The following is a 22,631-nucleotide window of genomic DNA, read 5'->3' as shown; positions in this document are numbered from 1 at the left end:
AGCCTTGGAAGGGCAATTTCAATTATTAAGGCTGGCCACATAGCTACAGCATGCTTATATGACCAGCTCATTTCAAGATACCCCAACCACAACCAGGTTCTCTGCTACCGAGATGTTTGACATACATACCCATAGTAATAAGAGATCTGGATACAATACAATGTCCAGTGTGACCCAGCATTGTGAGGATAAAGAAGTCTGCACCTGAGCTATCTGAGCCCTTTTCAATGCATGTCCATTTTCTACTACTATTGTACTGTATGTACAGATGTCTATTCAATAGTCAAATGAAATGTATAACAGGTATTTTTGTATGTGAATTTGGAGTTTGAGGGAAATATTGGGGAAGAAATATATACATATTTAGAAGTCATAAAAACACTGATGTTATTTGAAACTATAGGAGTAGATGAAAAAATTTAAGGACTGAGCCGAGGTCCCTCCAACATTGACCAGGAAGAGGAGGGGACACCAATAAAGGAGCTGACGGAGTAGTGACCAGAAAGAGGGGAGACACCAGGAATATAGGCGGCCCAAAAGACAGTGAATTTGGTGTTTCGAGGAGGGAATGATCAATCACATCAAATGCTGCCGAGAGCTAAGATGTGGACTAAGAATTGATCATAAGATTTTGCAATATGAGACCATAATGCTTATAATAAACATGCTTCCAATAAAGTGGATTGAAGAGAGAAGGGAAGGTAATGCAGAGAAGAGAGGGAACTTGGACAAGCTTTTTGTGGAATCTTTTAAAGAAATGGTAGAAAATCAGAAGCCAAGAGAGATTGTTTTAAGTGGGAGATATTACAATATCAGTTTTAAGAAATGGTAGGAAATCAGAGGCCTAGAGAGATTGCCTTAAGTAGGAGATATTATAATATGTTTTTTTGATGGTGTAAGCAATCAAGCAGGGAGGGAGAAAGTGATAGTATATTACCACTTCTCTCTCTTTATTTTTTTTTTTTCTGAGATGGAGTCCCACTCTGTCACCCAGGCTGGAGTGCAGTGGTGCGATCTCACTGCAACCTCTGCCCCCGGGCTCAATCAATCCTCCCACCTCAGCCTCCCAACTAGCTGGGACTACAGTGCACATCACCACACCCAGCTAACTTTTTGTATTTTTTTGTAGAGACAGGGTTTCGCCATGTTGCCCAGGCTGGTCTTGAACTCTTGGGCTCAAGTGATTGGCTTGCCTTGGCCTCCCAAAGTGTTGGCATTACAGGCATGAGCCACTGCACTTGGCCTATCACTTGTCTCTTGTAAAGTGAGACAAGGCAAGGGGAATTGAGATCCAAGAACCAAGTGGAGAGGCCTGCATTAGCTGGGAGCACCCGCAGTTCATAACCACATGGGGAATGGCAGAGTGTGGGGGTAGACAGAGGTGGGGATGGGGCTGCAGACAGTCTTTTCTGATGGCTTCTATTTCCTCAGTGAACTAGGAAGCAGCAGCAGCAGCTAAGGGTGAATGAAGGAGGAGGTGTGGGAGAGTTAAAGAGAGAGGAGAAAGCGTGAAACAGTCATCTAAGAGGTCAGAAATGTAAAGGTGCACTTGATAATGGTTTTTAAGAATTTAAAGTGACACTAGTCAACAGGATTTTGTGGGATTTTTTTCTTCTTTAAATATGTACAGCTACTTGGGTGCAAACACAAAGTAGGTAAAGTCGGTTGTAACCGAGATTGGGCAGCCAGGTGAGTATGTCAGAAGGAAGAGCACAGGGGATGAGGGTGCATGCATGACATCATTATGATGGTGGCTGTGGAATCTAAGCCAGGGCAGGAGACAAGTGAGGACATGAGGTAAGGGACAGTGTGAGGGTGATAGGACCAATCCATAGAGATTCCAGTGGAGCCAAAGAATTATTGACATCAGAGAGCTGCTTGAGGGATGCAATGGAAAGATACGACGTGGTGTTCAAAGAGTGGGGTCTTAGAATTGAGATTTTTAAGGTGGTGGAGTTACTAGTAATGGCAAGGCTGATAGGCTGAAGTGAGGTGGAGGACAAGATCTTTCCAGGTGATGACCTCAAGGAACCAAGATGCCAGGGTGCTGGTGACTTGCCTAAATAAATGCTGAGGCCACAGAGAATGATGACTCCAGTAGTGGTGGAAAAATAGTGAGCCAAGAGCCAAAATCTTCAGTGAATGAGGGGCAGGAGCAGGAGAATGCAGGAGGAACACTTGCTTCAAAGGAGCTAGAGGACTTCAGGGAGGAAGGAGGAAGGAGGAAGCAGCAATGGGGAGCAGAGGCTGCCTGGCTCACCTTTAGCTCAGAAGTATGCAGGGTTTGAAATACAAAGCAAAACCAGCCACAACTTAGGGACAATCACGGAAAGCAGCATCCTGAGGGTGCATGAGATGCAATCTTCTTACTCCATTAAGGGACTTGGACAGGCTATGCTGCAGGATATACATGGCACCAGACGTGTGTGTGTGCGCACACACACACACACACACCAGGCCCTCCTGGTGGCAGATCTGTAGCAATGCTTTTACTCATAAAGTCAGCATGGTGCTGGGAAGCAGGCGAAGGGCCCAGAAATCAGAAGACCCCCATGACCTCACTGCTGCCCCCTCAACATCACCACTGTGTAGCCAGCGCAGCCAGGGTCACTCACTTCGTTGCAGGTAGGAAAAATGAGGCTCAAGGAATTAACTGGCTCAATGATAAGTGGCAGAGCCAGGAACGATCCCTGTGACTTCTGACACTTTCCAACCCTGTACTCTTTGCACTAGCCGGTTTCTTCCAAGTTTCCCAAAGATCAGAGTTATCTGGAGAAGCTTTGAAAGCACAGATTCCCTGGACCACATCTCTGGAAATATGGATTCAGTAGGTCAGGCACATGGCCCAGGAATCAGCATTTTAACAGTCGCCCCAGGTGATTTTTGTTTATTTGTTTGTTTTTTTGAGACAGAGTCTTCCTCTGTCACTCAGGCTGGAGCGCAGTGGCGTGATCTCGGCTCACTGCAACCTCCACCTCCTGAGTTCAAGTGATTCTCATGCTTCAGCCTCACAGGCAGCTGGGACTACAGGTGTCCACCACCATACCCAGCTAATTTTTTGTATTTTTAGTAGAGATGGGGTTTAGCCATGTTGGCCAGGCTGGTCTTGAACTCCTGGCCCCAGGTGATCCGCTCACCTCAGCCTCCCAAAGTGCTGGGATTACAGGCATGAGCCACCGTGCCCGGCCTGCCCCAGGTGATTTTTACTATGACAGAAGCTTAGAAATGCTGTAGATTTCCACACTGTCTTCTCTATTTATTTTGTGCAGTTGAGAAAATTCGCTCATTTCCCAGCCTGTGAACTGGGCACCAACACGATGACCATTGTCCTGCACTAGTTGCCTAATACTTCTTAAGTGCAGCATCTTTTTTTTTTTTTTTTTGAGACAGAGTCTTGCTCTGTCACCCAGGCTGGAGTGCAGTGGCGCAATCTCGGCTCACTGCAAGCTCCGCCTCCCGGGTTCACGCCATTCTCCTGCCTCAGCCTCTCCGAGTAGCTGGGACTACAGGCGCCCGCCACCACGCCCGGCTAATTTTTTGTATTTTTAGTAGAGACGGGGTTTCACCGTGGTCTCGATCTTCTGACCTCGTGATCTGCCCGCCTCGGCCTCCCAAAGTGCTGGGATTACAAGCGTGAGCCACTGCACTCGGCCTAGTGCAGCATCTTAATTAAAAAGCTAGAAACCCAATTTTCCAGCTAATGGAGTAGAAAATTAATACCAATATAGTACCAGGGTTTGGAAGGGGGCTCTGTGTGGGAATATAGGTTTTGAGGAGATACCAATCCCAACTTAATCACTTACCAAACTGGAGTAAAGCCACATTATTTAGCCCTAAGCCTCAATTTCACCATCTGTAATATGGCTATATTTCATAACTACCTTAGGAGGTTTTGTAAGGCTTGGGAATATTGTGTAAAGGTCTGTGTAATATTTATACAATTGGAGTTAATACGATAGCTGCCGGTAACAGAAGTAATAATAATAGGAGTTGTTGTTATTGAGATTTCCTAATCCAGCTTGGATCGTTCTGTAAACCAGACAAGGGGATCTGTCCCCAGAATGAGTGCTCACTGTAACACCCATTATCAGTGGGCTTGGGCAACCCAAGAGAGACTGTTCCAATCAATACACTAACATTTGCTTTGTCCTCAGGCCTCACGCCCATGTTGACACAAGTGCCCATTAGAGGATGGTGAGCCGCAGCAGAAGCAATGGGCTGGAAAGAGGCGGCAGCATGCTGGATTTGGCACTCGAGGAGATAGTGTTTTCATCAATTGCAGGTTATTAATTCTGGGTTAAGGTTGGATTGAGGTCATGTGCATTATCGTTCTTGGACCCACCCTTGGAAACAGTGTGGGGTTCCCAGTTCAATAAAAAAGTTGATCAAAGCTTCACATTGATCTCAACTGCAAGTGCCGCTGCCAGTAATTTTACTGTATGATACATGCTGTGTGGTTGGGTAATATAGAATACCCTCTTCTCTAGAGAGGAGAGAAAGCCACACAAAACTGTTTGATTAAGCTCAACAATTGTTACTGAACTTGAGTAAAAGTTCTGTCTCTGAAATTCCAACTTACAGTCATTTCCTCCTCCTGAAAGTAACCAAGGTTAAGACAAAAAGAAGAGCTGAATTGATTTGGATCTTGCCTGCCTTTCAGGTAGCCACTTTTTACCTAATTTTTCCATTTTTTTTAAATTACAAAGAGTAACAATAAAGAGTTATATACATCAAAGTTTGTCTATGTAATGGAAAGCTGTGCAGTTGTTAAAAATGGTGCTAGGATCCCTGTTGTAGACCCGGAAATATTAGATCACAAAATATTGAGTGAAGAAAGGAAGATACAAAACTGTATGTTTAGTAGTAGTCCATGACTGTAAGGGGAAAAATGTGCACACACACACACACACACACACACAAAAGTAGGGAAGGATACACATGAAAAGTTTAACACTAACCATCCCTAAGTCACGGTTCCCCACTTTAGCTACATGACAATGATGAAAACTTTTGTTTCCAGTGAGGGGATATTCTTAATTTCCTTCTTTAAGACTACTTATGCTACCCAGGTTTTCTTCATTAAATATATGTTGTTGGGGTAATTTTTAAAATGTAAGAAATAAAAAGGGGCAGCCCCAAACAGGGACTTCAGCACTCTTTGTAATGGTTTTCAAAATGGCAATACCTAAAGATCTGACACAGCCAAGCTCGGTGGCTCACACCCCTAACCCCAACACTTAGGGAGGCTGAGGCGGGTGGATCACTTGAGGTCAGGAGTTCAAGACCATCCTGGCCAACATGGTGAAAAGCCGTCTTTACTAAAAATACAAAAATCAGCCAGGTGGTGTTGGTGCATGCCTGTAATCCCAGCTACTTGGGAGGCTGAGTCAGAAGAATCGCGTGAATCTGGGGGGTGGAGGTTGCAGTGAGCCGAGATCACGCCATTGCACTCCAGCAACGGGTGAAGAGCAAGACTTTGTCTCAAAAAAAAGAAAAGAAAAAAAGAAAACATCTAACAGTAGAGCAAAAGTTAAATAAAATATGGTACATCATATACTGAAATATTCACTGGCACTAAAATTTCACTTTGAAGAATCTGCAACACCATGGTGAAGCACAGGTGACTGACAGGCTCTCTCCATACCACTCTAGTTCTTTTCTTCCTGTACGAGGACTGAAAGGTGAAGAACTATGTTCTCCAACCCCCAGGATGGTGTGGGTCCCATAGGTGACCTGACCTGCGGAGCAGATACCTGTGCTCTCGCTGCTGCTGCTACCAGATCTCAGGCAGGTGTGTCCTGGAAGCCCAGGCTGACACCTGTACTCCAACCCATGAAAGAAGCTGTAAGCCACTAAGCTTCTAAAATAAACCCCTTGCTACTTAAAATTGAAACAGATGTTGGGGAAAAGTGTCTTACCTTATTTGTTTGCTTTCTTTCTAAAAAGCCAGGTGCAAAACTCTCTAACTACAGCATTATCATGGCATTTTTGAAAAAGAATAAAAACCCTATACAGAAAAAAGACCAGAAGGAAATGCAACCAAAACATAACAGCAATTGTCTTTGAGTACTGAGATTATAGGAACATTTTTCTCCTTTTTAAAATTTCTGTATTTTCCCAAATTTCTCTAATGCAAATATGTGTTATTTATAAATTTTAGAGACTTTTTATAAGAAATGAGCAACTGTCATTTGATTCCCTTCATAGATGTGCAAAGAGGATTCTGTGGCCTCTCCCTTTCCCCTGTGTGTCCCAGTGTGGACACGCCTTGGCTGGAGGCCCTGCTTGTGCCAGCCTCTTCCTCTTCTTTCCTCTTTGGTTCCACTGTACTTGTTCTTCCTTTTCCTGTTTAGTATTGACATTCATAGACACATCTTGTTTTTCAGATAATTTCCTTCCTTCAATTCCTCCATCTGAGATTAAATAATAATAAATCACAATAATAGTAAATAATGGTGATTACAGAAATAATCATAATCAAAGCAGAGACCTTTGGCCTAAGTTGAGTAACTAGTTTGATTTATTCTGCATCCTGCATCCCCGGATGAAGCAAACTTTTGTCCTTTTCCATCTGCAGCTTTTAAAGTGGTGAGATCATCAACAGGATTGACTGAAGCAGCAGGCAGAAAAGCACTTTCATTCACAACTGTGGGGCCATGCAGGCGGCTATAGCTTGCAACCATCCAGCCACCGCGCCAGGGTGTCGGAGTACTGGCAGTACCGGGACCAGGTGGGCCTGTGGAGAGAAGTGAACATGAAGGGCTCCTCAAAGTCAGAACTCAGGGTCTCTAGGGATTCACAGCCCCACTCAGGCCATTTACACCTGCCTGCCCCTTGGAGCCTTTGAGTTTGCCACCTCTGCCGTGGGCACGATTCTGAAGGCTTTTGTGCATCTCCAGTGCTGTCTCCATCACATCCTGGCATGAATACTGGTGTTTCCTCCATCCTAGTGCCCACATCAGCCCCCACCTCATTCCACAAACCCCACATGGTGAGATGAGGAGGCTGAACTGTGAACTGTGAAATTCTTCCCCAACCCTGCAACGGAAGTATCATTTGCTTCTCTGAAGTGAGTTTCAGAGAAGTTCTGTGACTTTCCCAGAGTCATATGATGAGTCTTTGGCAGACCCTAGGCCTGCAAATAGAACCTTTGTACCCTGGGCCAGGGCCCCTTTCACCTTTCCATGTACCTGCTCCACTCTTCACCTTCCAAAATTCCTTCCAACTCTTTAGCCCCACCTAAGTCAGCTGCCCTGAGTTTCTCTAACCTTTTCTCCTGGTGCCTGTAAAAGTGATTCCCTTGTTCTGGGTCCCCATGCCAGCACCCAGACTTCAGGTTCTCCAGTCCCTATCTCCAGGGTGGGGAGCCACTCAGGCCAGCTGTAAGCCATTAGAAATCCTGTTTGGTCATCCCACCCCTCAGCGGGCAGGTTTCCACGGGTCTTCCAGGGTAGGAGGTCCCACAGTGGAAGACAGGGCTGTAGACCTCTGGCCCCTCGTAGTTACAGAGTGGCAGGGAAACACACACACAGGTATTTTCAGAAATCCCAAGGCTTTCCATAGCCCAGGGTAGACATTGCAGAAGGGACTCCTTGGGGACATGTGTGGTCTTAGTCTTCTCCCTTCCTGTCTGCCCCAACCCTGCAGAGCTGACCCACTGAGCTTTGGAGAACGCGTGGCTGCCTGTTAGCTTAATAAGAGCTCCCTTCAGTGGGAACCTCAGCAATAAGAAGGCCTGGATCTGCCTGGCTTAGCATAGCTCCACCCAGTACCATACACTAAATATGGTTTTAGTTCATTCGGGCTTACTCTAAAGAATCAGCCAAGCTTCCACATTAATTGGAAACTCGGACCATATATGAAAGGTATTTCAAACACTCCAAAGTCAGTTAACATTAATAAGGGGACTTTCACTTTAAAATTACAATCTATTAAATTAGTGATGAAAATGGGTTACTTAATAAATAGTATTGAAATCAATAACTAGCTGTTTAAAAAATGTAAACCTAGCTCCCTACACCTCACTTTTTATACCAAAATAAATTCCAAGGAGGCCAAAATTTTAAGCATTAAAAACATAAAATCATATTCTATTTTTAACTTATTTAACAAAAATTTAATATAGGGCTTAATTTGTGTGTGTGCCAGCACTGTTGTAATACATGGCTTACAATTTTGGAGTACAAAAGACCTTCCTAAGAAAGAGATTTCACATAAACCCAGAAGCCACAAAAGAAAAAAACCAAGGGATTTGATTCTGTGAATCTGTGAAACTCTCGTAGGATAAAAATACCATAAAATCAAAATACAAGTAACAAACCTGAAAAAATAGTTTATGCAAATAAAATGAATAAAGGTTTAATAAGCCTAATTTATAAAGGACACATAAAAGATCAACATGAAGAAAAAAACCATTGTCAACCCAATAGTAAAATGGACTAAGAATATAAGTAAACAGTTCACAGAAAAATAGCCAATAAACACCTGAAAACATGTTCAACTTCCTTTGTAATTTCAACATGCAAAGCAAAACAATGACATCACTTTACACATCTCAATTTTCTAAAACTACACAGGTTTTTAACACCTCAGGCTGGTGAGCTGAGGAGAAACAGGCCCCTTCATGCAGTGTGGGTGGAGGGGCCCCTTCTCCAAATGGCAATTTAGCAACTGGTCTCTCCAACGGTTAAATGCACCAAATAGTCTCAATAAATCCCCTTCAAGGGATTTCTCTAAGGATACAATTGAAAGAACATAAAAGTTCTAAAAGCAAGATGCTTATGATAGAATTTTGAAACAGCAACAGCAGCAACAAAAATGGAAAGAAATAAATTTTCTTCATTAGAGAACTGGCAGAGAAATTACCTGCAACATCTATACAGTGGGGTACTAGCAGCTGTTACAGCGATGGCAGAGACCTTTAAGTAGTGATAATGCCAAGATTCATGAGCTCTATTAATAGCTGAAAAAAAGCAAGTTGCAGCTCAGTGTGGACACTGGGATTCCATGTGTGTTTTAAAATATCTGTGCGTACATTTTTCTCTGACTTCTAAGAATATTAACACTGGTGACCTTGAGGAGGCTGCTGATAAGAGGGAAAGGGTTTATTTTTCATTTTTAAAGATAATAAATGGTAAATTTAAAAATAAAAATGTTATGAATGACTTCAGGGTAGTGGCCCCAAATGCAGCCTCAGTTTTTCAACGAGCACATAGGGGGTTTCCATTATGTGCCAGGCGCAGAGCTAGAGGCTGGAGATATAGAAGCAGGAAAAACAATCTCTGATTGACTTTTTTAGGTTGGTGTGAAAGTCATCACAGTTTTTGCCATTAAGAGTAATGGCAAAAACCACCATTACTCTTAATGGCAAAAACCACGATGACTTTTGCAACAACCTAATAGTTCCAAAGTACCTTGAAGACACAGAAAAACAAAACAAAAAAAGCAACAACAAAAAGGCTCAGCCTCTGAGATAGGCATAACCTTCTGGATCAGATTCTGGACAAAGTCTGTGCTGCCTTCAGGGCCCATGATTTATAGTAAGGAACACCACCTATGCTTCCACTAGTGAAATTTGTTCACCTGCAGGCCTGTCCTTTCTCCCCTACCACCCTACACTGACTCTGCTCAGAAACCCTGAGTTTGGACTCACTGGAGTACTGGATAACTGTCCTTTGGTTGCCTTCTACATAACCACAGCATAGATCTTCTGTGTCACCCAACCCCATCTCTTTGAGTAGACTGGTGACCTGAGGCTTGGAATAGCACAGATCCAGGATTGATCACATTGCTGTGGCCACGAGTAGGTTATTCTACTTCTTTATGCCTTGGTTTTCTCATTTTGAAAATGAAGATAAGAATGCTCACAGCAGAGGGATTTGTGAGGATTCAATCATGATGTGCATATAAATGCAATCAGTTAAGAAATTGCAGCTATTATTATAGGATTTCCTCTATTGTAAGATATCTCTATTCTAAGATTCATCAATGATTTAATAACAGCTTTGGGGGCATAATACATTGATTACAAAATAAAGCCTAGTTTCAGAAATACTAAGATCTGAAAAATTGTGCCATCTGGAACTTAGGAAATATGACACTCTTTCTAGATCTATCTGGAGATTACAATGTCCAGGATCAATCAGGCAGGTAATTATAAAATGTGGGACAGGAGGAGAAAATGTAGGGGAAGAACGAAGTTTGTGGTGGTGCAGTGTTCACCGGGTAGTGTACGCCTGCCATCATAAACTGTGGATGGAGATGGTAGCAGTGTAAGCTGGAAATGGAGGATTTTCATGCACTCCATTGATTCAGCATATCAGAAAGACACTCACACCAGCAAAATCTCCAAACTGGAAACTAGGCCAAGAGATGTGCACACCAATCTATCCCCAAGTAGACATCAGAGAAAAGGGTCTGGCCATAATCCAAGTAACAGTGAACAGAGACAAGAAAAAGCCACACAACCTGTCCATTTAGCAAATACTGAATATGGGTAACTCTGTCCTTATTCAAGGAAGGGTAAAGAGGATAAAGCTAACATGGGACCTAGGCAGAAATATCACAAAAAGAAAAGGGGGCATCATAATAAAATTTCTTTATTAATATTTTTTGAGACAGTCTCGCTCTGTTGCCCAGGCTGGAGTACAGTGACACAATCTTAGCTCACTGCGACCTCCACCTCCCAGGTTCATGCGATTCTCCTAAGTCAGCCTCCTGAGTGGCTGGGATTACAGACACATGCCACCATGCCCAGCTAATTTTTGTATTTTTTTTTTTTAGTAGAGATGGGTTTTCGCCATGTTGGCTAGGCTGATCTTGAACTCCTGACCTCAGGTGATGCACCCACCTCAGCCTCCCAAAGTGCTGGGGATTACAAACATGAGCCACCACTCCCAGCACATCATAATAAAATTTATTAGGAAAATAACACACTGCAGGATCCAGAAGTAAATTGTATAAAACTGACATCCTCAATAAGATGTCACCAGATATGACCTTTGGAAAAGTCATGGGAGTTAAGAGAGATTAAAAAAAGACAACAGTTTGAATTTTTAAGGCAGGTGGATAAGCTAACACAGAATTGCAAAAAAATAAATGTAATAACCAAAATTCAACACCCATTCATGATTTTTAAAAAAATTTTTAACAAACTAGAGATGGAAAGGAACACAATCTGATTAAGAGTATCTCCAGAAATTTAAAACATCCATGTAATGACCCAATATTGAACTTCTTTACCTATGAGACTAGAAATGAGACAAGGATGCCACAATCGTCACTTCTATTCAACATTCACTGGAGATCCTAGCCAATGCAACAGGGAAAGAAAAAGAAAGAAAGGATATTGCAGAGCCAAATGTGAAAGATAAAACAATAAAGCTTTTAGGAAAAAAGGATAATATTCTCAAGACCAAGGAATAGGCAGATATTTGTTAAAATAACCATAAAGGGAAAGCAATAATAAATTAGACTACATTGTGACTAAGAACTTTTGTTTATCAAGACACTCTTGAGAAGGTTACAAAAAAAAAAGAGCCAGGCAAGGTGACACGTGCCTGTTGTCCTCACTACTTGGGAGGCTGAGGCAGGAGGATCACTTGAGCTCAGGAGTTCCAGGCTACAGTGAGCTGTGATAACGCCCCTGCACTCTAGCCAGGGTGACAGAGCAAGGCCCCATTTCTTTTCTTTTTTTTTTTTTTTTGAGATATCTCTTATAAAAAAAAGATAAAAAGGTAACTCACAGAATGAAAGATAGTTGCAATACATATATCCAACAAAAACACTTTATCCAGAATATATAAATATCTCCTACAAATTAATAAGGAAAAGACAGCACAATAGAAAAATTGACAAAAGATTTGAAGAGGCACTTCACCAAAGGAGATATATAAATGGCCAATAAACATTTGAAACCTCATTAGGGAAATGCAGAGTAAAACCATAATGCAATACCACAACACAGTCATGAGAATAAACTGGAAATTACCAAGCGTGGTTGAGAATGTGAAGCAACTGAAATGTATAATTTCTGATGGCAGTGTACATTGATAAAAATCTCTTTAGAAAACTGTTTGACACAATATGCCAAATCTGAAAATATGCTTATCCTATGACTAGCAATTTTATTCCTCTGTAAAAACAATAGAAATCCTTTTACATATTTACCAAAAGATAAGTATAGACTGTCCATGGCAGCACTAAAAATTAAGAAACTACCAAATGCCCACAAACAGAGGAATGAATAAGTAACCTGCGGTGAATCCACACAATGGAATACTGTATAGCAATGAGAATGAATCGCAACCACACACAAAAACAAACAAATGCAACACTCAGTGAAAGAAGTCAGACATAGGCCCAACCACTTGTAAATTTTAGACTCTTCTAAGCAAATATCTGGCTAAAGAGGAAATTAGAGTTGCAGTTATTTTGGCAATAAATATACAACAATCAGTTAATGTACCAAATATATAAAGAGCTCTTTCAAATAATATAACTTGAATTTTAAAATAGGCAAAGAGCAAAGAAGAAAAAAATTGCAAAACAATAGTAATATATAACAAACATGGGGGGAAACACCCTAATGGGATATGATAAAAGACAAAAGAAGATAAGACAAAATTGTTATTCACCTTTTTTTTTTTGAGATGGAGTCTCACTCTTTTGCCCAGGCTGGAGTGCAGTGGTGTGATCTCAGCTCACTACAACCTCTGCCTCGTGGGCTCAAGTGATTCTCCTGTCTCAGCCTCCCGAGTTGCTGGGACTACGGGCACGCACCACCACACCTGGCTTATTTTATTTTATTATTTTTTTTTTTTAGTAGAGACGAGGTTTCGCCATGTTGGTCAGACTGGTTTCGAACTCCTGACTTCAGGTGATCCAACTACCTCAGCCTCCCAAAGTGCTAGGATTACAGGTGTGAGCCACCATGCCCAGCCAGTTATTCACCTTTAAATCGCAAAAGTTTTGTGATTGGTGAAGGTGCAGTGAATCTACATTTTACTAAACCCTTTGTAGAAATATAAACAAATATGGGCCTGCTGGATTTCACAACATGTATCAAGAACCTTAAAGGTATTCAGAAACCTTGTAGGAACTTAAAGGAAAGAAACAATCAGAGATTATCATAATAAACACAGATTTAGTTTGAAGATGTTTATCCTAGCATTCTATATAACCCTAAACAAGATTTGGGGGAAAAAAAGTACAATTCAAGCCAATTTCTCTGATAATTATTGCCTTCCCTCTGTGGCCTTGAGGTTGTGGAACTCAGTGGTTTTCTGCTACTTACCTTGGTGAGTCAGAGCCTTTTAGTTTTGGCACTGCACATGCACAACAGCCAAGATTTAGCCAAGATTCAGATTACAGATCATGAGTGAAAGTCGTTAATACAGGCTACATAAAAATATAAGACTTACCATGCTCCCATCCCTTCTTTTCCTTTTACAATGGTCTTGGCACATTTAATTGTCTTCTCTAAGTTAGGATTCAGTAAAGCTGTGGGGAAAATAAAATGGAAGATACCATGCCGCCATATGACAGCTAAGTTAGAGTGATGTCAGGGAAGGTACAGGGTACTCACATCAGAGAGTCTTCCAATGAATTCCAAGAATTCATCTGTCCTTAGATTTTTATTAGACAACCCTAAGGAGGTAGCAGGATGTAGTCATCTTTTTACCAGATCTATTAATTTTTTAACTTGTAATTCTTATAAAATTTTTTCCATTAAAATATATTGATTAGGCTACAGAGAATCAGCTGATGCCCAGGATCACAATCTGTTCTAACCCTTCACTTAACCTATCTGGATCCTTGTTCCCCTTTTAGCCTCTAGGGATTTTTCTTACTTTCTTGCCAACTCAGTCTGGGACCTTAAAAGAATTTTTTTTCTTTTCTTTGTTTGCATTCTACCTAATGGGAGAGTTTTTCAGGATATATAGTCCACCACATTTTCATCACAATACACAGTACCACCTCTATTACAGATAGATAACTGTATGTGTCTCCCATTGGATTCTGGAGAGATAGAGATATAGATAGATAGATGATAGATGATAGATAGATGATAGATAGATAGATAGATAGATTTATAGATAGATATCTATATTTATCTATGTTTATAGATATCTATCCATCTATATTTCTGCCTATGAAATATAAATTACAGGCCTACTGTATTTCTCTTTTTGCCTTGGCTACCAGGAAGCTCTGGGTGACATTGAATGTACCATCATTTCAATTTAAATTAAATCAATTTAATTAATTTAAAAATGTTTTTTTGTTTTTTGTTTTTTGTTTTTTTTTGAGACAGAGTCTCGCTCTGTCGCCCAGGCTGGAGTGCAGTGGTGCAATCTCGGCTCACTGCAAGCTCTGCCTCCCGGGTTCACGCCATTCTCCTGCCTCAGCCTCTCCGAGTAGCTGGGACTACAGGCGCCCGCCACCACGCCTGGCTAATTTTTTTGTATTTTTAGTAGAGACGGGGTTTCACCGTGGTCTCGATCTCCTGACCTCGTGATCCGCCCGCCTTGGCCTCCCAAAGTGCTGGGATTACAAGCGTGAGCCACCGCGCCCGGCCTAAAAATGTTATTAACTTACACTTTTAATGTGTATGTCTCCCCAACTAGACTGTGATTGTTGTAATTCACTAAGGGCCCTTCCTGGCTTTTGTATACATTATTCCATTTTATGTTCACAGAAACCGTAAGTGGTTGTTAATGTCCCCATTTGGAGGAGCTCTAGAAGTGACTTACGCAAGCTCATGTCGTTCTTTTTTTTTGAGGTGGAGTCTCGCTCTGTCGCCCAAGCTGGAGTACTGTGGAGCGATCTGGGCTCACTGCAAGCTCCACCTCCCAGGTTCATGCCATTCTCCTGCCTCAGCCTCCCAAGTAGCTGGGACTATGGGCGCCTGCCACCACGCCCATCTAATTTTTTGTATTTTTAGTAGAGATGGGGTTTCACCATGTTAGCCAGGATGGTCTCGATCTCCTGACCTCATGATCCGCCCGTCTCGGCCTCCCAAAGTGCTGGGATTACAGGTATGAGCCACCGCGCCTGGCCGCTCATATCATTCTTAATGGCAGGAGCTAGGGTTCCCACCAGGTTCCCACAGAGTTCCTGTGCCTTTTCTTCCTACATTGCAGTCCTGCCTCTCCTTGAATCAGAGAACTTTCTTACTCCTCTCTGGAGCTAAAGGCCAATCATGGGGCCCAATACAGACAGGTACTCCTCAGGCCACATGAGAAGGCTGCAGGCCTTCACTCCAACCTCTCCACTCTGTCTCCTAAAGACCCAGCTCAGAAGCCACAGGCTCTGGAATGGTTCTCACCCATCAGCGTGGAGGGAGGTTTGCTCATTAGGGAGGATGCTGGGGTGCTTAGGCAGAAAGACCGCCTCAGATGTGAGGGATACCTGGCCCAGCTGTGTAGCCTCTTGGTTTAGCCCCAACTCAGGAGCCACACTGCTTAGGTTTCCCTCCCAGCTCTACCACCCCACAGCTGTGTGGTCTTGGGCATATACTTACCCTCTCTGGGCCTCAGTTTCCCCATTCATAGAATGGGGATAACAGTACCCACCTCATGGGTATTTAATTAGATTGATTAGATGAATTAATTAGATGAATACTTATAAAGGGCTGAAAAGAGTAGCTGGCAGTTAACAAGCACTAGAATGGCAGCTCTGTAAGGCCTGGCTTTTGGTGGGTGCTCAATAAATGCTCACACAGTTAGTGAATCCTGGCAACCACCTCCCCTTGATCACAGGTACTTGGGACCGCCTAAGAGCAGTGGGCAAACTCCCCTTGGGATGCCCAGCTCCTATCTCCTCCCAGTAACCAGTTCTGCCTTTCAAAGTGGCAGCAACTGCCTCCTTGAAAAAGGGAGAGGGGTCAGGAGCAGTGGCTCATGCCTGTAATCCCAGCACTTTGGGAGGCCGAGACGGGCAGATCACGAGCTCAGGAGATTGAGACTATCCTGGCTAACACAGTGAAACCCCGTCTCTACTAAAAATACAAAAAAATTAGCCAGGCGTAGTGGCGGGGGCCTGTAGTCCCAGCTATTCAGGAGGCTGAGGCAGGAGAGTGGCATGAACCCGGGAGGCGGAGCTTGCCGTGAACCGAGATTTCGCCACTCACTCCAGCCTGGGCGACCGAGGGAGACTCCATCTCAAAAAAAAAAAAAAAAAAGAAAGAAAGAAAGAAAAAGGGAGAGGTGGCTGAGCGTGGGTGAAATCAGGCCAGCTGGTGCCCTCTGCTCCCACCCTTCAGGCTCTGATGCCTGCAGCCTCCTCTGAACTCCCCAAAACCTTCTCTGCCCACTTGGACAGGGGTCTCCGTCACTCCATCCTAGGTTAGCCTGCCTGACTCCCCACATCCTGATCTCACTGTACCCCCAGCAGTGCAATGCTCAGCCTCCCAGGGACCCACCCTGGATATGGCACCTGCCACACCCTCTTCTTTGTAAACTTTGTAAACTCTGGCCATCTGGAAGGCAGGCCTCTGACACAGCACCACAGCTTCCAGTGCCCCTGCACGGAATGGAAAGAGGGACTTACCGGAACATGACATGTGGCAGCGGTTCCTGCCATGGTCGCCACACCAGTCACTGCCACGAATCTGAAAGAGGCCGAAGCCAGTGTAGCCATCACGTGTGTTCTCGTAGATGGCCATGGGGTTGAACTTGCTCTCGAAGTAGGCCAGGCACACCCCTGAGATGGAACAGAAGGTGTGTGACTCTGAGGACAGCTGGAGTTGGGGATGCCTGGCCAGAGAAGGGAGGGCAAGGAGGTGAGAGGAGGGAGCACTAAGGGGGCCTACTCACAGTTCTCAAGGCTATAGCCCTCAAAATAATCCAGGCCTCCATCGTGGAGTTTCTTAGCCACTGTGCAACGCCCCAAGATGTAAGCACCACTTGGAACCACCAGGTAGCCAAGGAGGGAGAGAACCACGGATGCCTTCATCTTCTCCAGGCTCCTGGCAGCTCAGGGCAATGGTGGCCAGATGAGTGGGCAGAGTCACAGGGACACTGGTTCTCTGAAGGGAAAGAAGGGCACTGTGGGGGTGGGGGTGGAGCACAGTTTAGTGTCATCAGAAGAATGGGAGTCTCACCTGGTAAGCCATGACATGTCTTCCCATCCTAATTCTCTGCTTCGTGTCACTGCAAATCTGGGACACCTGAAACTCTGCCCCTTCTCCTCCTCTTGACCTCCTATTTTCTAAGGAAATTGCACTCTTGAGACCCCCCTCCAAATCCCAATTCTTTCCATCCAGCAAAACCCATTGGCTCCTTCTGGGTTTGTATCTCACTCATTTCACTCTGACATTAGATACAGATGCTCAAGACCTTTCTTCCCTTTATTGTAAAAGTAGACTTTGGTGATTAAATACATCTTGGAAAACAGAAAAGAGAAATTAAAAAAAAAAAAAAGCATCATGGCCCCACCACTGCAGCAGAACCACTACTGACCTGTTGAATTATGCCCATTACTGCCTCTTATGCGTCTTATTCCCAGCTGTGTCTTTGTCCTTTACAGTCTTGTCCCCAGATTTTCTACAAACCAAACTCCCCTGAGTTTTTCCCTGCTGTCCATGCAATGAGACAAGCCCAGACCTGCCACATACTAGCCAGACAACAGACAAGTCATTTAGCTTCACAGTACTTCTGCTTCCTTGTCTTTAAAAGTGGGGTCACTTGGGAGGGGAGCGCACTCAGAGAATGGACTCTTGAGTTTAACCTTCTCCATTTCTTTTCCATTTTAAGTGGCTGCCACCATCTAAACCCATCGCCTCCTCACAGCAAGCTGGGACACAGCCCAGCCTTCTCCTCTCCAACCCCCTGGGCCAACTCATGCAGGTGGTGTTTTCTGCCATGACTGAGGAATGTCCCCAAAGCAGGTACAAAATATCACTTGGAGAACACTGCTAATCCCCTCTTCTTAACACAGCAAACCCACACTTGGCTTTCCAAGCCCTCCATGATCTGGCTTTACCCCATCCACCCTTTATCAGGACGAATCTATTCAGTAAACTAGAATTCCCATGGCGCTCCCTCTCTGGATGCCTCTGCACCTCCCCCACTCCATTCCCCTGGCACCTGTGCCCTCATGCATGGTTCTTCCCAATGCACAGGGCCCTACCATGCCTTTCCCCATTCAAATGTTGCTCCATCTTGAGGCCTCACCCCAGGTGCCAACTTCTTGAATCCTGATGGATCCTCCATAAAAGTTCCATTTTCCCTCTGAGCCCCTATTGCTCTCAGAGTCTCTTCCATGACACCCTGCAGATGATTGTCCTGTTTTGTGCTCTGTCCCATTCCTCAGACTAGAATGTGCAATTGGAAATTGGAACTCATCTTCCTCCTGGAATACCCCATAGCCCCTAGCACTCCATCGTTATATATCAACTGGACAATTCATTGCACCCTCCTGTTTGTCACTGTTCACAGGTGCATGTCTTCCTGGCTGTATACACCTACACCAGGGGTTCTCAACCTTGGCACTTGGGCTGGAATATGCTTTGTTCTGGGAACATCCTGTGCATTGGAATTGTTTAGGAGTACACCTAGCCTCTAGATGCCAGTAGCTCTGCCCCCAAATTATGTCAGACAAAAATGTTCCTATGGGACATAATTGCCCCCTCTTGAGAAATGTTTAACTTGGGCAAAAGTTAGAAATAAGTACATTCATGAATTAGAAGAATCATACTTTCAAACGTTTGTTCAAACTCTCAAGCTGTATGATTAGTTGCAGACATGACCAGTACACCAAATACAGTATCTAGGAGGGCCTTGAATTTAAGAGCTCAGACTTGGGAATCAGATTGCCTGGATCCAAGTTCCAGCTTTACCCCTCAGTGGCTAAGATATCAGTGATCCCAGCAGTGATCTTAGACAAATTACTCAACCTCTTGATTCCTCAGTTTCCTCATCTGTAACACAGATTAAAACAGTACTTAATTAACTGTGTTGATTTGAAGAGTAAGTGAATTAAATATGCACAGCACTAGATTTTACTTGTATGGACATTTTTCTTAGCTCTGGTTGCACCCCTGCCCTTTTATACCTATGTATCAAACCTGTACATTGTGCACATGTACCCTAGAACTTAAAGTATAATAATAAAAAAAGTGAATCTCAGTGCATGTTTCATTTCCCAACAGAGCAAACAACATTTTCTGGTAATGTCTGTCTTCCACAGGGCAGGCCTCATCTCAACTCATAGAAGGCATAGAGTCCTCTCCTCCCCTCTCCCCCAGAAGCCAGTTCATCAGGTTCATCAGGGTGTGCCATCTACAGTTCTTGCAGAACCTATTCGCCTCTCATCTTTTCTGCCATCATCCTAATCCAGACCACCATCATCTCTAAGGTGGAGGTTTTCTAACTACACTCCTCTACTACATACTCCTCTCTGTTCCCCTAAACCCACTGCCCACACAGCAGTTGGAAAGGCATTTTATAAAGCATGTGTCCAGTCACATCACTAATCTCCAGTGGATTCCCCTTGCACTTTGAATAAGGTCCCAACTCCTCAACCTGGCTGACAAGACTTTCTGATGCAGCCACTGAGCACCTCTCCAGTCTGAATTCACATCACTCTCTCCTTTGTTCACCTTCACTCTGCCATAGTCACTTGCACAATTCTTTTCCTTGCATATGCCAATTTCATTCCCACCACAGGTCCTTTGCACCAGCCATTCCTTCTACCTGGAACATGACTGCCCTGACCACCACATATGAGCTCGCTACCTCAAAGAAGATTCCTTGATCACTGCCCCATCAAAGAAGACGGTCTTTATTTTCTTCATACCATTAATCAATGTCAGGAATTCCATTGTTCATTTATCTGTTCACTTGCTTATTTTCTCTCTCCCATACCTGAGTGTAAGCACCAGGAATGCAGAAACCTGGTATGGTTTTTTCTCTTCATTATCCCCAGAACTCAGAACAGAACCTAATACAGAGTAGGTGCTCAATGAAACTTTGTTGAATGAATGAACAAAAACCTCCTCTTCCCAAATGAACTGTCATCAAATGAGCAATAAGTGAATTTGCTGATGAGCATCTCCTGCAGCTGGGTATTGTCATGCCCGTTACCCTCCTGCCCACCATATACCTGCCTACCAGTCCACCAGCCCTTCCAAAGGCCAGCTATTGGTGCCTTTCCAAGGGGAGGGGAAGAACAGCCACTGCAGCAGCTTCAACGTGTGTTGCAGGGAAGTTGCTCCACCTACATTTGGTTCCCTGGGTTTTTCAGATGCTACTTCATTAATCATCCACTTGTCTGCACCCAAGAGTTCTCCACTACGTGCTCTTCTAGAACCCTTTCTATGACATCAGTTGCTATGCACCAGGATATTCTGAAAAAGGGAGGGTCTGTCACCGTCACATTTGTATTAGTTTTCTATTGCTGCTGAAATACATTACCACAAATTTAGTGGCTTAAACAATACAATTTATTATCTTACAGTTCTATAGCCCTGAAGTCAGAAATGGGTCTCACAGGGCTAAAATTAAGGTGTCGGCAGGGCTGCACTCCTTTCCAAAGGCTTTAGAAGAGGATTCATTCCCTTGCTCATTGAGGTTGTTGGCAGAATAAAGTTTCTGCAGTCACAGGGCTGAGTTCCCTGTTTCCTTGCTGGCTGTCGGCTAAGGGCCATTCCCAGCTGCTGAGCACTGTCTGCATTTCTTAGCTCTGTTGCCTTCCTCTATCTTCAAAGCCAGCAAGGGTGAGTCAAACCCTCTCACACTTTGAATTTCTCTTGCCTCTTCTTCTGTCATTGTATCTTTCTGACTCACTTTTTTTCCTCCCCTTCCATGTCTAAGGACTCATGATTAGATTGGTCCAGCCGGACCATCCAGGATAATCTCTGCTTCTCAAAGTCTTTTACCTTAAACACATCTGCAAAGTCTCTTTTGCCATGCAAACTAACATATTCAGAGGTTGCAGGGGTTAGTGCTACCAAACAAAAGTGATTCAATGCATTGGAAGCCAACACTATGACACTGGGTGTTTGAGAAAAGGCTTTTTATTGAAATATAAATATTTAATTTTAAATATATTATCAATATATTGTTGATTTCCAAGGAGACAGCAGTGTCAACCTCAAATCTGTCTCCCTGTGATGCAGTATTTATATTAGAAAAAGTTTAGGGGATTCTAAGATTAGTAGGTGATTTGGTGGAAGAAAGGGAAGGGCTGGAAAGTCCTGGGTCATGTGCAGTTATCTCGACATACTATTTTATGGGTCCCCTGGGCAATTTTGGGGAAAGTTAGTACAAAGCATGCGGTGGAAATTTAGTCTGTGACATCAGCAAGCTCGTTTTGCCTAGACTCTGGTCGGCCATCTCGGTTCCAGCTGATTTCAGCCAGTTCTTTTATCTCATAAGCAGAGGGAGTTTCAGTATTTCAGCAAGTTGTTTCTTTTCTTACCTGCCATCCTGCAAACTCAAGAATTTCTGTTAGTCGTTGGTTTCTTTAACTCTTTGGGGCACGGCTTCATTAGGACACCTTTGGGAGATCAGTATTCTGCCTGTTACAGCATTCTTCTGGGCCCCCATAGGACTGCCTTCTAGGTGGAACAGTGGGAGAAGCCCTTATTTAGCTTTTCTAGTCACCATAGGGCCATAGTCAAAGACATCCTCTCTTGGGGCCTGGGCAACTTCATCTGTGACTTGAGGGCATCAGACTGGGTTATCTTTAAGATCCTTTGCAGCTCCAAAAGTTAAGAGATATTGAGATGATTGAGGGTAAATTGGCCTTTTGAAAACACAGTAGTCTGTTTGGCTGACTCAGTTAGAACTGGTAATTAGTCAATTAATTGAAAATTAATAGAGAATCATAGAAGAAAAACTAAAACCAGGCCATAAACACTGAGGCTTAAATCCATACATGCCTATTTTCTCAACAATCTTTAGTGTTGGCTCAGCTGGAGACTGGTTGGCAGAGAACCAAGGTGTTTTCACAGAAATCAGTTAATCGAGAAACATTCCATCTGCAGAAACTCCCGCCTCTGAAGGCATAATAGCGGAAATGTTCCCCTCATCCACAGTGGTAGACAGTTTGAAAAAAAAAAAAAAAAGGCCACAATTTTATAGTCTTCTCTGTATCCATGCCCCTTGGCTTTGTAACTTAGCTGCTCCCATCAAGGGATGCCATCCACTCCCCACCCTAGGGGTTGGGTTGGCCTGTCTTGCTCTGACAGTAGATCACAGTGGAATGAGGTAGTGCTAATCCTAGGCCTCAGGAAGCCTGATGGCCTCTGCTCACCCTGAGCTCTGCCACCACCACATGAACATGCCTGGCCTCATCTTGCAAGAGATGAGTGGCACCAGTCACCCCTATTGCTACAGTGGATGGCAGTTAACTGCCACACATGCAAGATCACCCTAGGCTGGCCAGCCCCCAGCTGACCATAGATACATGAATGATGACAGCCATGATCAATCAAGTCCAGTCAAGATAAGCAGAAGTGTCCAGTTAACCCTCAGCCTAGTAAGGAATGATGACTATTTCTTGCATTTAGCCACTGTTGTGAGTCTGGGGTGAGGAGGTTGTTACACAGCAATTGATAACAGACACATCCCCTCAGCTCCACGCTCTTGCTTTGGTCTGCACCTCCAGGCAACCATCTGTCTGGG

At 43.7% G+C, this 22,631-nt stretch overlaps 1 protein-coding gene across 4 annotated transcripts; it reads right to left on the bottom strand.

Moving 5' to 3' along the window:
- Positions 1-6,502: 6,502 nt before the first annotated feature.
- On the bottom strand, positions 6,503-20,308 carry LYZL4 (lysozyme like 4). 4 transcript variants are annotated; one of them, XM_032161951.1, is made up of 5 exons: positions 20,115-20,308; positions 16,818-17,048; positions 16,552-16,704; positions 13,422-13,500; positions 6,503-6,736 (listed from the first exon to the last, which is right to left on the bottom strand). In XM_032161951.1, the coding sequence occupies exons 2-5, from the start codon at positions 16,954-16,956 to the stop codon at positions 6,667-6,669; spliced, it is 441 nt and encodes a 146-aa protein (XP_032017842.1). In that variant the 5' UTR covers positions 16,957-17,048; positions 20,115-20,308; the 3' UTR covers positions 6,503-6,666. The 4 variants fall into 4 exon arrangements, with proteins under 4 accessions (XP_032017842.1, XP_032017844.1, XP_058298414.1 ...); XM_032161953.1 differs by having other exon boundaries at positions 16,818-17,029; XM_058442431.1 differs by having other exon boundaries at positions 16,818-17,029; positions 20,107-20,283.
- Positions 20,309-22,631: the final 2,323 nt, after the last annotated feature.

This window comes from Hylobates moloch, unplaced genomic scaffold, assembly GCF_009828535.3.
Source record: "Hylobates moloch isolate HMO894 unplaced genomic scaffold, HMol_V3 SCAFFOLD_8, whole genome shotgun sequence".
Taxonomy (NCBI): domain Eukaryota; kingdom Metazoa; phylum Chordata; class Mammalia; order Primates; family Hylobatidae; genus Hylobates; species Hylobates moloch.
The sequence above is the reverse complement of the archived record's forward strand: the minus strand, read 5'-3'. Positions and strand labels throughout refer to the sequence as shown.

Excerpts from the sequence above, each read along its gene's own strand:
- LYZL4 (XM_032161951.1), bottom strand. The coding sequence starts at position 16,956 with ATGAAGGCATCCGTGGTTCTCTCCCTCCTTGGCTACCTGGTGGTTCCA. Across the intron at positions 16,705-16,817 it reads GGGCTATAGCCTTGAGAACT|GGGTGTGCCTGGCCTACTTC; the intron begins GTGAGTAGGCCC and ends GTTCCATCTCAG. Across the intron at positions 6,737-13,421 it reads AAAGAAGGGATGGGAGCATG|GCCCACCTGGTCCCGGTACT; the intron begins GTAAGTCTTATA and ends TTCTCTCCACAG.